This window comes from Parasteatoda tepidariorum, chromosome X1, assembly GCF_043381705.1.
Source record: "Parasteatoda tepidariorum isolate YZ-2023 chromosome X1, CAS_Ptep_4.0, whole genome shotgun sequence".
NCBI lineage: Eukaryota > Metazoa > Arthropoda > Arachnida > Araneae > Theridiidae > Parasteatoda > Parasteatoda tepidariorum.
Window position 1 is genome coordinate 147,054 of NC_092214.1, and position 17,719 is coordinate 164,772.

The window sequence follows — 17,719 nt, forward strand, 5'->3', positions numbered from 1 at the left end:
AGCTTTATATATATATATATATATATATTCTTCGTTTATTCATTTAACCCCCTAACTTTCCTTCCCCAAAAATTTTTGGGATTATTGTTGCGATCCCTTTGTTAACTTATCAGTGCTTTCTGACGCGACTTTCGTAAAATTATTTACATTTTCTAACATAACAAATTTCGTGAATTTTGCTGATATTGATTGATAGTTTTGTTAATTAAATACCTAAAAATAGTCTTACTGCATGCATTGCCGTCTCATTCATTTTCAACTTATTATATAGTTTGAATAACATCATTTTACAGTTTAAGCAAAAAATGATTATTTACTAAAATGTAATTGATTAAGCTTTACGAATTTGCATCGAGCTAAAACCTTTAACAGATTAAATATGAATAGAGCATGATCTCAGATTTTGACATTTAAAGAAGAAAGTAAATTATCAAAATAAACATCAGTATACGAATTTAGAATAATTTTTTAAAGAAACAAACCTTTTTGTAACAATTATAAACTTTTCATGGATTTTTTAAATATTATTTTTCTTTCAAAAGAATTAGCACACTAATTTCCCAATGTCATGTACTATGTAGCCTTTAATGGCAATTTTAATGTGAAAGGAAAATTCAAAATAATAAGGAAAAAAAAATAGCATAATTAACTATAATTGATTTTGTCTTTCCTGCAGATATTATCATTTGAGGATATATGATTCATTTTCTTCAAAAATTGAAAATAAATAAATCTTTTAAATAGCAAAATAATAGGCAATGCCAGAGAGACATGCGATTAGACGAAATTCAAAGAAATAAAGAATCATTTTTCATATGTAACATTGATTGAATTGCAAGACCAGTGAAATAAAGGACTCGCTTTCGGGTAAAGAGATTTGGATCTTCAGAGGCTTAAAAGGGAAGCTGAGAAGATGACCCCAAAAGAGTAAGTGGCGTAAAGTGGTGCATGGATTCTCGAAGTAAACTCCTTGGTTAAATGTCCCCCAAAAAACGATTGTAATTAATGCAGTAAACACTGTAGGGGGGCAAAAAAACCAGTTAGAAAAATTTAAAGCATTTAAATAACTGTAGTGCTATACTTTTGATTCATTTTTAACTAAATGTGGGTTGAAGTTATTCTATTGTATACAATTTACTATTTACAAAAAAATATTCCGAATTTTTCATTGATGTAAAAAAATATATAAATTTAACACTAGAGTGCCCAAGGAAGTCATTTTGACTGCTTTTTTAATTAGAAAAACAATAATGTATATAATGACACAATTTCTGAGAATTTTGTGACTTTTTGTACAACATATAATTTTGTTTTATTGTTAATATTTACTAATAACTTGTTATATAACTGTAAATGATATAAAAAAAACCTTAAAAATTAATTTTAAGCAAATTTCTTTACGCATTAGTAATTCTTTCACAATCCAGTCATTTTGACTGCTTTTGGACAATATAGGTTTAAACTAAGTTTTTGTCTTTCTAGTGTTAATGACCTAAAACTTTATTATTAAACTTGCTGCTTCATTACTAAATCACATTTTATTCTTCATAAAATATTTTGTTTGAGCCAAACATCTCCCGCTAAATAATTTCGTAATAAAAATAAGCAATGTAATTAATTTTAGTGTCCTTAATCTCCAACTGTATGGTTCCTTTGGCTGGATTGTTTCTCCCTCTTTTTGCATACTATTATTGAGGGGAACGATAATAGATGTTAAGGGCAAAATGCTTTAGGGAAGGGAAAACTCTAAACTTCGTTTAAAATAACACAATTTTCCTCTCATTACTTTCATTTACGTTCCTAATTCGATAGATAAAATATACAGCAGTAATTTTATCGTTCACAAAATATCATTTCATAGATAAATATGTATTTTTTTTACATACTATTGTACTACCATTCATCCTCTCTGTACTATCTATTATACTACCTTTCATTTTTCGTCATCTGGGTAGACATCGAAAGTCACATCGAATTTTTATATCCTAATAATTAATAACCAGATGTTTTTATGAATTTCAAAAATTATATAAAAATATTGTACTATGTTGTTTAAATGATTCGGTGTTTACATGAGTTCAGCATATTAAAGTACTCGGAGTGCAAAAAGATATAGTTGGGGAGAAAAAGTAAGCGGTCCTTGAATTCACATACTGAATATAGTTTTAACAATTTTAACACCTCTTTTTTAAAAGTTAAAATATTTATTGCCTTGTGTGAAGAGAGAGTATAATGCAAGGCTGAGGAGAGAAGAAAGGGGACAATAAGATCCATAGTTTGTAAGGAATTTTTGTAAGAATTTTTTTTCTATTTTCCAAAAGAAAATATGTATCAATATCAAAATTAGGAAAATATTTAAATGCTTATCTACTTTTTGCAACACAGAAGAGAATGAAAATAAGGAAAATGCAATTATAAGCAACATGACCCCAGATGACTGAACATCAAAAGGGCATTTCACCTACCAGGTCACCATGCCTGGTATTCCTGGTATCTTAACTTGCTAAAAAATATTAAGCAAGATTGTGACAAAATCCTAGTCTGTTCAACCTGTTCCAAAATACTAATCTGAGACAAAATACCATCTGTTCCAAAATACTAATCTGAGACAAAATACCATCTGTTCCAAAATACCAGCCTGTGACAGAATAGCAGGAACTTTCGAATTCTTTGACTAAACCGATCTTTTGATCTACGAATTTGGTTTTTTTGTTATTAAAAGAGTGGTTTCAAAAGTTGAAACAGAAGAAAGTTCGAAAGTTTAGGCCTGTTAATTTAATGTTTTTATGCCTTTTAATTTTACTTAGGCTCGTTAATTTTACTTTCACATAATCGTTCGAAATTTTTAAGCGAATAAAATAATTTTTTCATTTAAAACTATAAAATTTGTTTAGCTAAAAGAAATCTAATTTAATTTTTTTTCATAACTTGTTTATTAATTTATATTAATTTGTTTAATAATGGTCGACACAATTTTGAATACCTTAGTTTCTCCAAATGATGTAAATTTCTGCTCAGACAGATCATGCGCAAGTGACCGGAATAGGTGATAATCCAAAGGGGCAAGATCTTGCGAATACGGTGGGTGGGGTAGAACTTCCTATTGAAGTATTTCCAAATAGAAAAATCATTTTTCATGAAAAATAGATGTTCAATCTCTCTTGGCTTCAGTTCGTACGGAACCCAACTTCCTTGCTTTTGGATCATTTCCAACGATTTCAAACGATGTGAAATTGCTTGATGAGTCACTTGTATTGTAAGAGCTAGATCTTTTTCTGTTTGGGACGAATATTCTTCCAATAATTCTTCCATGTCCATGTCTTCGTACAATTTCGACTTTCCATGGTGTTCTTTGTCTTCCACGTCAAACTCACCGTTTCTAAACTTATGAAACCACTCACGACAACTTCTCTCACTTAAAGCACCATGTCCTTCTCCAAGAAATCGAAGTGCCTCAGCTTCAGATTTCTTCAAATTAACGAGGAAAATCAAAGGTTCCCGCAAAGGATGCCTATTTGGCATAAAACTCGACACTTTTGCACGAAATCAATTGCGTAATGCAAATACGGAATCACCAAAGCTTTAAGGTTACGTTGTTACCAGATGAACAAACATACAATAAGACGTTTTACACCATTACCTTCTGGTAATGCCATCGTGTGACGAGTGGCGGGAATTTATTTCTACACCCAATAAAATCAAATGAATTAATCTTAAAATGGTTTTACACAGCGTATTTTCTCAGGTTCAATGGTTTGTATTTCTATGCTTAGTTATTTCGCATGATGCCTCTGAAAATGCCTTCAAAAACCATGCCTAGACAATCATGTACATTTTTTAAAAAAATTCTACTATAATTATAACAAAAACTGCCTATGAAATGCGGAACAAATGTACGAATTCCCTCTTCTCTTTGAACCAGACTTTTTTTTTGGAAGAGGGAGAAACACGGCTTTACAAAAAGCATTACAGAAGTTACCTGTTGCAGAAAATATTAGCCAGCTTTATTTTGGTGACTAATAGAATCGACTCACTTTGATGATTCGAATCATTGATTCAAATCACTGATTCACTTGTTGATTCAATTCATGACACAAATCAGTTACCGATTCGAATCAGTGAGTAGTTTGATAAAATGATTTATCGATTATAAAATAGACATTTTTTTAAACATTTTTACAGCAGTATTTATATGCCTCAATATAATTTTATTATATTCTGGTTGGTTGGTTTTAATGCCACTTGCCACACGGTGAAGCCTGCTTGGTGAAACCGAGCAAATTTAAGGCAGAGTGTGCGATTCTTGATTTTCAGTGGCGTCATCTATGGCCAAGAATTCGACTTCGCCACACCATACGTCACACCTATTTATAAGGCGGACCCATTCATACATCCATTCATTCATTCACAGATCTTAATTTTGACCTGAATCAGAGAACGATCGTTCTCCAATCCAGTACCCACAGAGGTGTTGATTTGTTATGGGAACATGAAGGATTTTGCGACTCGACAGAATTTTAACCTGCATCAGTCACCAACTACACGGGGAGTCTTCAGCCGACGGGGTTTGAACGCACGAACTCTCGGGCATGGGCCCAGAGCCCTACCGACCAGGCTATCCCGGCTCATTATATTCTAAAAAAGCTTAACTATTGTAATTATTCCTCGTATTTGCCTTTCTCTTGAAGAGATGATTCAAAAATATCTTTTTAATTTTGATACGAATACAATGCAAAAAAAAAAAAATTAGACCTTGCTCGTTGCGTTCACTAATCCCCAGAATTGCTTTTGTATTTCCTTCGGAATAGCTTTTTTAATACTAACAGTTCTAGTTCAACTTTTTATGAACAGTGATACATTTTCTTATACGCATCCTCTGAAACCTTTGATTCTTATACTTTTTAGTGGGCCGAAAAAAAAGGCGTTGCTCTTGTGGTCGGGCTAACCACGGAAGGTTTTTGTAATTTTATTCCACATGTGCTGGTTAGTTTCATCAAAAAGAGCTCCTCGAAACTAGCTCGATCCAGAAGCTTTCTTGTTTTGCAATGGGCGTGAAATTTCTGGGCTACGGAGTTGCACTTTAATAGTAGTAAAAAAACACTAACTTATTTTGTAAAAATTAGTAGTATTAAAAAATAAAATGAACCCTAGAATACATGGGTATTGCTAAAGAGAGAGAGAGAGCCACAAATCATTTAGAAAAATAAGGAGAATCTTTTTTCTTCTCATAAGGTTTGATTTTCTGACCTATTAAATTATTAATCACACTTCTTATCGTAAACAACCGATGTTGCTTTTTTTTCAGCCTCCGAAATTCTCAAGAATATTAATTTCCAGGAAGGATAGGCAGATTGTAGGTTCAGCATTAATTTAGATGACAGTAGAGTTTTTATTGTTGTTTCCTGTTTCAATTGATTTGCTTTTCTTTTTTTCTCAAAAATGCTATTTACAAAAAAAAAAAAAAAAAAAAAAAAAAAAAAAAAAAANAAAAAAAAAAAAAAAAAAAAAAAAAAAAAAAAAAAGGGTGATTCTTACTTCATATACTCAACTTTTTTGGTTTTTTCGCTTTTTGTCTTTTTTTTTTGCCTTTTATTGTTCTGACGTCACATTTCATATTTAAAACTATTTACGTCGCTACTCTTAGCATGTTTCTATTAGTTTTGTGACTATGAAATTGATAATTTTTCTTTAAAAATCAAATATGGGACATGACACAAATTACAGTGAAATACTCGGTTAGCTCTAAAATAACGCTGTGAAAGTGCCGAAATCGAATCAAGTGACTCAGATCACTGATTGGATTCATGTGATTTTGATTATTGATTCAAGTTAAGGAATTCAAAGCAGTCATTCGCATCAAACAATTCAGATCAATGAAGCGAATCAAATAATTTGTAACAATAATTCAAAACAAATGATTTGGAGCAATTATTCGAATCAAGTGATTCAAATCACTGATTTAAATCATCTGATTCGGATCATTGTTAAGTATAAAGATGATCACTATTTGAATGAAATGATTTCAGATCAGTGATTCGAATCATGCTATTCGGATTAATGATTAGAATAAATTGATTCAAATCAAGCGATTCCGATCACTCATTCGAACCATGTGATTTGGATCACTATTCGAATCAAGTGATTCAATTCAGTTATTAGAATCGTGCGATTTGGATCAATATTCAAATCGTGATTCAGATTACCCTCTTGAATCACGTGATTCGTATCACTGATTCGAATCATGTGATTTGAATCATTGATTCTTATGGAGTTATTTAGATCACTGATTCGAATCATGCGATTCAGATCACTATTCAAATCAAGTAAATCAGGTCAGTGATTCGAATCAAGTGATTCAAATCACAGATTCAACTCGTACGATTCTGATCAATAGTTTGAAGCAAGTGAATTAAATCTCTGATTTAAATCCTGTGATTCAAATCACTGATTCGAATCATGTATCATGTAATTTGGATCACAAATCGAATAAAGTGATTGAATTCCTTGATTCGAATTACGTGATTTGGATCAATATTCGATTCAAGTGATTCAGAGCACTGATTCGAATAAATTAATTGAGATCACTGATTCAAATCAATTGATTGAGATCCCTGATTCAAATTATGTAATTCGGATTACTTATTCTTATGAAGTAATTCAGATCACTGATTCGAATCATGCTGCTTGGATCAGGTGATTCGAATCACGTGATTTAGAGCAGTGTTAGAACGAAGTTATTTATATCACTGATTGAAAAAATGTGCTTCAAATGAAGTGATTTCAATCACTAATTCAAATCAGGCGATTCGGATCGCTATTTGAATCAAGCAATTCGGTTCATTGATTTGGATCGCTATTCGAATCAAGTGATTCAGATCAGTGAGTCGAATCATGTGATTTGGATTAATATTCGAATCAAATTGCTCAAATAACTGATTCAAATCATGGGATTCCTATCAATATTCGAATCAACCGATTCAAATCGTGTTATTTGGATTATTATTATTATTTGGACTTTAAAAAATATATGAGTTCCATGCTTAGACTCTTTCTCATACAACTTCTGATGTTTAATTCAATTTCATGAAAAAAAGAAAACTTATTAACTGATATTAGCTTCAGTTCTTAAAAATTTAAAAAAAAATAATTAATAGCTAACTTAAAATTTTAACATTGAAAACAACCAATTTTAAAAGTAAAAATGAAATGTTTACAAATTTCATATAAATATTTGTATTTTTAATGTTCATGTCTATAGTGTCTACTCTCAATATTAAGAAGGAATTAATAAAATTTTTTAAACTTAGTTTATGTACTCTCCTTTGTTCTTCACACAGAAGCAAGCTAAAATTACCATTAAATTTTGCTACATTATAGCAGTAGTTGACAATCCGTGACATAAATAATACAAAAAAAGAATAAAATGACATCAATATATTATGTTGTAACACTACTTGTAAGAAATTTTGTTTTTATTCCGCGTTCTATAATATCAAGAAATGTCGTTTATTCAATTCAAATTGAGTGTTTCAACAGCTTATTTTAAGGGAGTATTTTAAATACAAATGAGATAAATATGAAGACTTAATGAGAGATGACAAATCTATATTCTTGGAAAAAATCTCGAATAGGGTTAAGTTAAGTAAAAATATAAATTGAAACTCAGGGAATGTACTAAACTTTTCAATTTAGTTCAATATCCTATGTTTCACTTGATATTCAATATAAAAATCAACGAAAACTGATGGGGCATTATATTAAGTAGTTTCTTATCATTTTCTTCGACTTGGACTTCTTTCGATTCAGAAGTTTTCTTTCGATTCAGAAATTTGTCAAAATCTGCTGAGATAATAGTTTGAATATACTTTGATAGTCTTAAGTCAAAGCTGACGACAGCTCTAGTTTTCATTGTGAGTTCATCAAGAAGAGTCCACTTTCTTGTCTCAAAGTAATGATAGATGATATTAGTAAAGGCGGATTCAGGGGAAATATGATGCAACAAACAGTGGTCGTTATTTTATTTATTTTTTTTTTTTTGACAAGACTATTACATACACTTTTTTGTTTTTCTGTTTTCTCCATTAGACTGTCAGCACTACCAGGACCTAGTTAGGTGGGATACAGAGAAGGGATTCCGTGCCAGTTAGGGGGTTATAATTTGTCTACGGTAAGAACTCCCCCCGCCCCAAAGTCTGAGACCGTCAGTTGCTGTAGGAACAAGAATAGCTCATTTTAGGGAGGGTAGCTTTTCTTCACTCTATTCCCTTGCAAAAAAAAGATTCCCTTTCTCTCGCAAATCCAAGCCAAAACCTGTCCCAAACAATAACCCCCACACCCTTAATTGAAATAGTTATACCTCGTTTCCACAGTCACCGCCACGGGTCCAGACGAATGGTTGGGGGAATTCCTTTTTAAGACAAACTATACCTGTCCTTGTTTTGTTTAATTTGCTTAATTCACTCGGAATTGTTATTTAACAGATGTATAAAGGAATTTATTTGTCCGTATGTTTTTTTTCCTTGTATTGAAAGCACTTCGCATATTTTTTTTTTTTTTTTTTTTTTTTTTTTTTTGATTTTNTTTTTTTTTTTTTTTTATAAAATAAAGGAAGTGAGCAAATCTTAGCCCCAATTTTGCATAGGAGTAATATAGGTCATGTTGTCTTCTCGGCACAACGTTCTTAATAATGTACTTCCACACGATTATTATTAGGCCAAAATTCATTATTTATTGTTAAAATTTGATTTAAACTTGGCTGGTGATGTTACACTGAACAAAAAGAATAAATTTTTGCAGTATAAATAATTATTTAACGTACATACACAGTATGTATTCACTTGTGACTCAATGTTTCCACGAGTTGATTTTTAAGGTCAAAGGAACGTGCTAAGATCATTTCTGCATGAAATTTTGAATATTTTTTTTTATCATTTAAAATATAAAGTTACATTTTTTTTAACAGTTCTTTATGACTCATGGGTTCATTTGCAAATACATTATAGTCTAATGATTTGGGAATGTGACTATTACATAACGACCATCTGAAATGAATAGATGACTTTAAAAAAATTTCTGAAAATTTTATTAGATACACTAAATATGAATTCAAATCTACTTCCGTCTTTGTATAAAATATGATCCCAAACGAGTGTGAAAACGCGAAACATAAACTTAACGAAATATATCAAATACTGATAAATGTATTACTGAAGTTATTTAGCTCCCAAATCCTTCAATAGTATTTGCAAAAATGCTCAATCAAATGGTAATAAAAGACTATTAACCCTTTCGCGCCGACTATCACAAATACGAGCCATCATAAAACCGTATCAATCAGGGTAAAAAGATAAAACTGGTAGCTAAAGTAGTTCTCTAGCAGTTTATTTGTGGGAGGGGTTATAATTGCTTGATTTATTTAATTCACCATTACCTAGTTCAAAATAAAACTATTTAGTTATACTTTGAACTAACATTGATTATATCTATGATAAGGGGCCGGGATAGCCTGGTTGGTAGGGCACTGGACCCATGTCCAAGATGTCGTGGGTTCGATCCCCGTTGGCCAAAGACTCCCCGTGCAGTAAATGGTGACTGATGCACGTTAAATCTGTCGAGTCGCAAAGTCCTCTATGTTCCCATAACAAATCAATACCTTTGGGGATATTGATCCAGGAGTTTCCTTGTCTTCTGGATTGGTTCAAAATTACAAGGCCACGGAGTTGAACATCAGTAGTCATAAACCCAAAAAATTGAGTCGGCTGTTCAACGACGGATATAAGATATAAAAATATATCTATGCTTAAACTACCAGTAATTAAAGTAAAGGCAAAGTAAGTTTGTCAAATTAGCAAAGCCTACATTTAAGTTACCGTTTTTTATTTATTTACATCCTGATTCTGATTTTGTACAAATGCTTTTATGAATCACCCGTCCCCAAGGGGTTAATGAACCTCTTCACAAAACATATAATTTTACTTACATACTTAATTCTGTTTAATGTTAGTAAATAATCATCATAATAAAATCTTTTTGTTAGTCTATGATGTACATACATCTTTTTCGATCAATATGTCACTTTTATCATTACAATTATTAACATTCGATTAGCATATTATTGGCATGTTAGTCTACGAAGAACAAGCATGTTTTTCGATCAATATGTCACTTTTATCATCACATTTATCAACATTCGATTAACGATTCGAAAACGGACGTTATATCTCGAGTGCCCCATAAATATTAACTAAGAAATTAGTCGACAAATTTAAAAAAAATAATGCAATTCATCAACTAACAAAATATTTGGCAATCTATATTAACATACGTTTTTAAAATACACTAGATAGGCGTGCATTAATTTGATGGTGTAATTTCTGAACATACATCAGGGTGTTTGAAAATAAAGATTTCGCAAACAAAAAAAGCATGATTAAAAGTACAGATAATGAGTAACCACAAATTACTTAGTATAAGAATTGAGGGGACCATTCAAAGGGATTATCCTAGTAATAAATTTTGCTTCAATCTTTTACAATTTGTTACACACTTTATTATTTTTGATACTTCAAATAGCAAAAAATACTGCACATGAATTATATGAAAAAATTACTTTTTTTATAAATAAATTTTAAAAAAAAGCTCTAAAATTTATTTTCTTGTTATATCAGAAATTCGAAAAAGATTTTTTCTTTTGTATTTTTTTTTAAATGAGCATAACAATCAAAAGAATTTTTGGTAGTCTAGAAATATTTGGTATCATACCTCGCAGAAGGTGGATGACCATAATTAACCGGCTGACGGCCAACAGTTGTAATTGGTGGCAAAGCAGCTTCTAACTCAGATGCCATCTTTCATTCTGGAAATTAAATCAAGCACGATTAATATAAACAAAAATATTTATACAGTTAAAGAAAATATCATTGTTGGGTATTATCATAATTCTATCTTGATACTCTTCATGTACATTTCAACAATTTTAAGCATGCATATAAAAACTATGAAATGATCCAAAATAGTGGGGAGAAGTTTGTTGGCTGCATCTCTAGGTTCATCCTTTTAAAATGAGATGAAACAGAATTTGCCATGAAACGTTGTATAGCGTTCTTTTAACGACGCGAGTTCCTAAACAACCATGTTTCTGAAATTATTGGTCCTCGTTAAACTGTGCTACCGTAAAGTGCTCGACTTCGCGCGCAGGTCGTCGGGCTACCGAAGCGGGGGTGCCATCCCCTCCGCAGAGGATCAAAATTGTGATGACATGTCTTCGGATCATCCTCCGGGATGTTTCCCAGACCGTCGCCAACAGCCCATTGTGCAGCTCTAGTGCGACGTAAATTAACAACAACAACAAATTTTAATTTTAGTTTTATTTTCCATTCTTACTGTCGGAACTTCGTGCACTTCTTTTTAAAATCTGTTTTCTTCATACAAGTCTGGTGAGTCTTGAGAATGGGTGTCTGTTTTCGGACACTCGAAACGTGTCGACTTTTTCACTTAAATAATTTACGAAGCAAACTAAGTAACACTTATCAAATTAATTTAATCTGATCTAACAAAACTCTAGCGGTATCCAGACTTTCAGAGATATTTCAATGTGCATTTGACATAATTACCTAATAGATCCTATTATCACATACTCATGATTTGAAGAGTCACATGCTAAATAATTAGTTCAAACGTTTGGATTTATAAATATTCTTAAATAAAATTAAAAGTGCGTCATAATTTGCACGAAATTGTCGATAAATAAAAGAGTTTTATAATTGTGAGCGAATATTTGTTTAAATAGTTCCATGAATATGGTGACTTACGTAAAAAGAAATATTAGCATTAAGGAGATTAAACGTTCTTCAGACTAAACTAATGTGACAGCATTTTAAAGACATCCTATTAGTTCTTCGAAAAGAAGTCATTTATTTAATATACGTGTCACTTTAAACATCGCCTACTTTAATTATTCAACATTATCTTTCAAAAGATCGTATGTTGTTATATGAAAATTCAATCATTCCGCTATTCCGCTTTATTTTATTTTGCACTTTCTTCATTTAAATGCGCGAGTCTACAAAATTTACCCAATATACATTATTTATGCTTTAATATATATATATATATATATATATATATATGAATCCTTAAGGGCGCATTAAATATTCGTTAGTCTTAAAAATCAATTCATTTTTTCGATCCATTTCGATTCATTTTAGATTCGGCATTGAAAGGTTGTTGCTAACGAGGGTGAATACATTATTGATTAAAAGTAAAATCTTGATGACAAATATCAAATGCACCGTAACGACATTACTTTCCGGTCTACTTAATATATATATTTAGATTAATACTATTTAGATATCGGGCACTGGGAACGTTAACAGCAGCAGATTTCTGTCGTTGTTTATGTTATGTGCCCTAAATATGCAATATACTTATCGATTTAAATAAAATTAATACTATAATAACTTTTTTCATTAAATTTTTAGACTTAACTTAAACAATAAATTTGTGGAAAAAAAATTATCAGCGTTGATCTTTTGGATAATTCTATATTTACGTGTAAGTAAATAAAATTTTTCAGAAATATTGAAAAAAAAAACATAAAAAAATACCTCTTGCTTATGCACCACCTCTTTTATGCGCCTTTTTCTTATACGATGGTTTTTTCTGATCATTCAATAGGATAATTATCTTTCGTTTATGCGTCGCTCTGAAAATAAATTTTTCAATTATGCGCCAAAATTTTTCTTAGAATGGACAAAAGTTGTAATTTTTTTCTTTAAATAGAAAAACACACAATTTCTTTTTCTCGACTTTCTAACTATTTTAGTTTCGTGAAATTTTTTGCTATTTTGAATAGGGTGTCTCATCTGTTACACCTCTCACATTGAAAACCCACATTTTTTTAAGGAAAGAATCTTTGCTCAAGCCCAGCTGTTAACTTTACTCCCATGCTGTTTCCTGGGAAAAGGACAGCTGCAATACGAAAGATGAAAGTGACCGTCACTTGTTTTCTGTCAGATAGACTGTTAAGTTTACTGTTAAGTCAGACTGTTAAGTTATAGCGAACTTATAGCGATAGCTATTATTCAGTTTTAACGATAAAGAAGTTAATGAAAAAGTTCCACCAAATCATACAAAAGCGTTTGAAGGTTTAGCCATTATTCGTGATTATTTGCAGTGTAATTCAGCTACTGAAACTCTCTTTTCCTATTTTTATGCACTTTAAAAAACTGTTTTTGATATTCATCGGCAAAAAGAAAAATAAACATCTATTATGGACTATTTAATATGAAAATAAATTGTTATTAAGTATGTTGCCATTTTTGTTTCTTTGTATAGTTACAGTAAATATCAAACCATTATAAATATTAACATTTAATCTTTAGAAATAATTTTATTCATACTCTGATTACAATTTATGTTGCATTTTATAACTTTGAATGGGCTTTTCACTTATGCGTCTCTTTCACTTATGTGCTTTTTTCCCCCTTGGTCCCTTAGACCAGTGACTTGAAAAATTACTTAATGGGAAAGCATTTAGACAGGTTGCCTGCCTTCCTCTGATTTGGAACTCAGGAAACCATTTTTTATACGATCATTTCGATTGCATCGCATACCGCGAATGTGGAGTCATTTTGAGTTCTTTTCCTTTTTTTTTACATTAACGATGTCTATTTTTTAAGGTAAAAGAACTTATTAGTGTTTGGGAAAACACATAGGATAAAATAAAACTATTAACATTAAAACGTTATAAATAATTAATTAAATAAGAAATAAAATAAACTGGAAATGCGAGAACAAGTTTTTTGTTTCAAATAATATTTCATTTAAATTTCACATAAGTACTAACGGAATTGTCAGAAACTTTCTTCTTCAGCAACACAGCTGACAAAGACATGAGGAAGAGGTTTAGAACAACATTTTTCATAAATAATATTTGTCAATATGTTTTCTAAGTTGGTTTTTCATTTTATCTTTTCCCACATGCATTTTTTCAAGATTTTTATGATACTAGGAAGTTCCGCCCCTTGCTCACCAACCTTCGTAATAGCTACTCATACATCTTAGTTTGTTTTTCCCTATATCGATATTTTTTTAAAGAGAAAATATATAATTATTGAAATTTTATGTAAGAAAATTTTGTTAATATGTCAATAGTAAAAAATTGCATGTGAAAAAAATAAACTGAGCTTGAAAGATATAAACATTGGAAATATATAATTTTTGATGAAATAAGAAGTAATTTTTCTAGCTAATTAATTAAAAGATTTATGTTTTTCTGATTAAATTCTTTGCGATCACCACCATTGTTATCATTGTAAAAGTTTGTTCCTTTTTTTTTGACAAGATTTTAAACTGTATTATTGTGAATTTCTCATTGTGGGGGAACATTATATAAGTATAATTTTCATTTTATCGACAGAAAATTTTTGTCGCTTAAATAGCCTGTTAACGAAAAGACCTTGTCAATGAAATGACATATGGACGAAGTAGTTTTATTATCTCACAGATTCATTATATACTGTCTTTTTCTCCTGGCTAACTTCATCCATCGTTCACTCCCTACATCAAGAATCATTCACGATAGTTATTGCAATTGCTTTTGCGATGCTAATCTTCAATACAGCACGTTAAAAAATTAATCTTCTAAATAAATGTGTTAAATATGACTAGAAAAAAATTGTGTAAAATACAACATAAATGTGTAAAATACAATTAGAACACCAAATGTAAAAAAGGTTTTATTTATGCAACGTGATGTGAACATCGGAGTAGGCAATTTTCAAATTAAAAGCTTCTTTTCTGTCAACTTCAACATATTATAAAGATTTTGCATTAGGCTAGGCTAGGATTTAAAAATTCCAACACAAATATACTAAATTACAAAGAAGTGAAAGGGGCATAACGTCTAAAAATTCCAATCTAAAAAATCATAAAAACAGTTTCGAAATTACGCATGACTTTGCCTACGAAATAATCTTTTCTACAAATTGTCGACGAAAATAACCCTGTCGACGAAACGACCTTGACGACGAAATGACTCTGTCTGCCAAATGACCTGGTCGATGAAGTGACCCTGTCAACGAAATGACTTGTCTACGAAATGATCCTGTCGACGAGATGTCCTGTCGATTAAATAACCCTGTCGATAAAATGGCCTGTCGATCAAATAAATAACCTAGTCGATGAAATGATCTGTCGATGAAGTGTTGTCGATGAAACGAACTGTCGATGAAGTAATTATCGTTGAAATGAAATCGACCCCTTTATCTATATCTTTAGAATTAACAAAGCGAATCAGAAAATGTTAACACACACTTAAAAAAATCATATGTTTAAAGCTAATTTTTAATAGTTATTTAATTTATTAATAATTGAAGCATTTTTGATTTGCTAGGAAAATTAATTTTTGCAGTGCAACTTAATGTGACCTTTACATTACATGATGATTCCTTCTTTTCTCAAATTCATTTTTAAAAATTTTAGAGAAATACTAATAACCATTAACGTTTGAAAGTTCTTACCACATTCTTCTCATAACTAGTGGGGAAAATGTTATTTTTGCAAGTTACTATTTCAGACACTAATGTAAATTTTTTTTTGCTTATTTTTTAAATTTCACACAACGTTTACTAACATTTAGAAACCATTTCGTACGATTCAACAAATTTTCTTAATAGCAGGGTCCTAAAAAAATTAAATTAATGGTAGAGATAATTTTTGATGAAATGGGATATTTTATCTACCATGATATGTCAATTAAAGCGAAATCTAGAAAGGAGTGATTCAAATATTATTTCATTTCGGCAATTTTGAGGCCTTTCTCAGCAAAAAAAGATTAGCCCCTTCACTTGCCTATGTGAGAAATTCACCATCTCCTTTTTTTTCTGCTTTTATTTTCTTTATAACTGTCGTTAAACAGCTGAGCTAATTTCTGGGTTTACGACTACTAATGTTCAACTCCGTAGCCATGTAATTTTGAACCCAATCCAAAAGACAAGGGAACTCCTGGATCAAGTACTATTGGGAGAAATTTGCTTTCGTGGAGGACTTTTTGATGGAACTAACCCGCATTACAATGAAAGGAACACTGCGAGAACCTCTCTCGGTTAGCCTGACGGCAAAGGGACTCTATCCCATGATCCGTCTACCACTGAGGATATTTCTCGTCAGCACTGTGGTTAGTGCAAGCCGGATGCGGATTCGTATCGATCAGCCATCGCTGGGATTCGAACCCGGTTCACCTCGTTGGAAGGCGAAAGCTCTATTCTCAGAGTCATCGCAGCTCCTTGACTTTTATTGTAGTAATCTAATATCGAGTTTTATTTCTTAAAACTAGAAAGGAGCTATTCAAATATTACATCATTTCGGCCATTTTGAGGCCTTTCTCAGCAAAACGTCCCTTTCCTTGCCTACATGAGATGCTCCCCTTGCTTTTTGCTTTGACTTATATTGTAGTAATCTAATATCGAGTTTTATTTCTTAAAACTAGAAAGGAGCTATTCAAATATTACATCATTTCGGCCATTTTGAGGCCTTTCTCAGCAAAACGTCCCTTTCCTTGCCTACATGAGATGCTCCCCTTGCTTTTTGCTTTGACTTATATTGTAGTAATCTAATATCGAGTTTTATTTCTTAAAACTAGAAAGGAGCTATTCAAATATTACATCATTTCGGCCATTTTGAGGCCTTTCTCAGCAAAACGTCCCTTTCCTTGCCTACATGAGATGCTCCCCTTGCTTTTTGCTTTGACTTATATTGTAGTAATCTAATATCGAGTTTTATTTCTTAAAACTAGAAAGGAGCTATTCAAATATTACATCATTTCGGCCATTTTGAGGCCTTTCTCAGCAAAACGTCCCTTTCCTTGCCTACATGAGATGCTCCCCTTGCTTTTTGCTTTCACTTATATTGTAGTAATCTAATTTTCGAAAAAAAAATTTAATAAAAAATGTAACTTTTCATAAAACTAAATTTACGTTTTAATTAATTTTATTAAATTTTGAGAGAATATTCCTTTTTGTGTATTCCTCTGAGGTCTTGACTTCTAAAACGCATAAAAGAAATTTTGTTCCCCTCGTCATGTACCCTCGTACTTCCTGAAATATTTAATTGACTGGTGTGCCAATCACTAAAAAGGACTGATAGTTTCGTACAAAAAGTAAAATTTTTTATTTGATTACACATCTAAACAAGTTGATCACTGAGTCGAATGAAACTGAAAAAATAATGGAAAATAACATTATAATAAATAATGGAAACATTTCTAAACTAATACATTCTTTCATCCTTCTCAAGAATTATTAAAAGAATAATTTTATAACTTCAGACATGTTTAGATCATGTGATTTCTCATACATGTCAATAAAGGCGTTTAGAGGTTTGAGGGACGAATAATAAATAACGAATGGAAAATAAAGTTTTTGAACACCCTATGACAAAAATGAAACGCTAGATTTGTAACTCGTGACAGTTATTTTGTTTGTCATATGCAATAATTGAACAAAATTTCGTTAATCCTAGCTTAAATATTTATGGAGATATGGACATTTTTATTAAAAAAAAAAATTTCTAGCGTTTTCTGCTATTATTTCAAAACGATTGGACAAAATGTTTGGAGCAATTTGAAATAAATTACAAAATTATTGCTTTAAAAATTTAAGAAAAATTTGCTTAAAACTGCGCAAGATATGAGCAGGCAAAGCATTTTTTTTATACTGCG

General features: G+C 31.1%; 1 protein-coding gene across 3 annotated transcripts in view; it reads right to left on the bottom strand.

Annotated features, from left to right (window-relative positions):
* Positions 1–17,719, bottom strand: part of LOC107455726 (protein tyrosine phosphatase domain-containing protein 1) — a gene marked incomplete at its 3' end in the record, with an annotated part of 109,099 nt that overhangs the window by 58,619 nt on the left and 32,761 nt on the right. For 2 of the 3 annotated variants that reach the window (XM_043048992.2, XM_016073395.3), the window contains 2 exon segments: positions 10,762–10,855; positions 12,606–12,703. In XM_043048992.2, the coding sequence (XP_042904926.1) occupies positions 10,762–10,847 (86 nt within the window). In that variant the 5' untranslated portion in view covers positions 10,848–10,855; positions 12,606–12,703. 3 annotated transcript variants of the gene reach the window in all.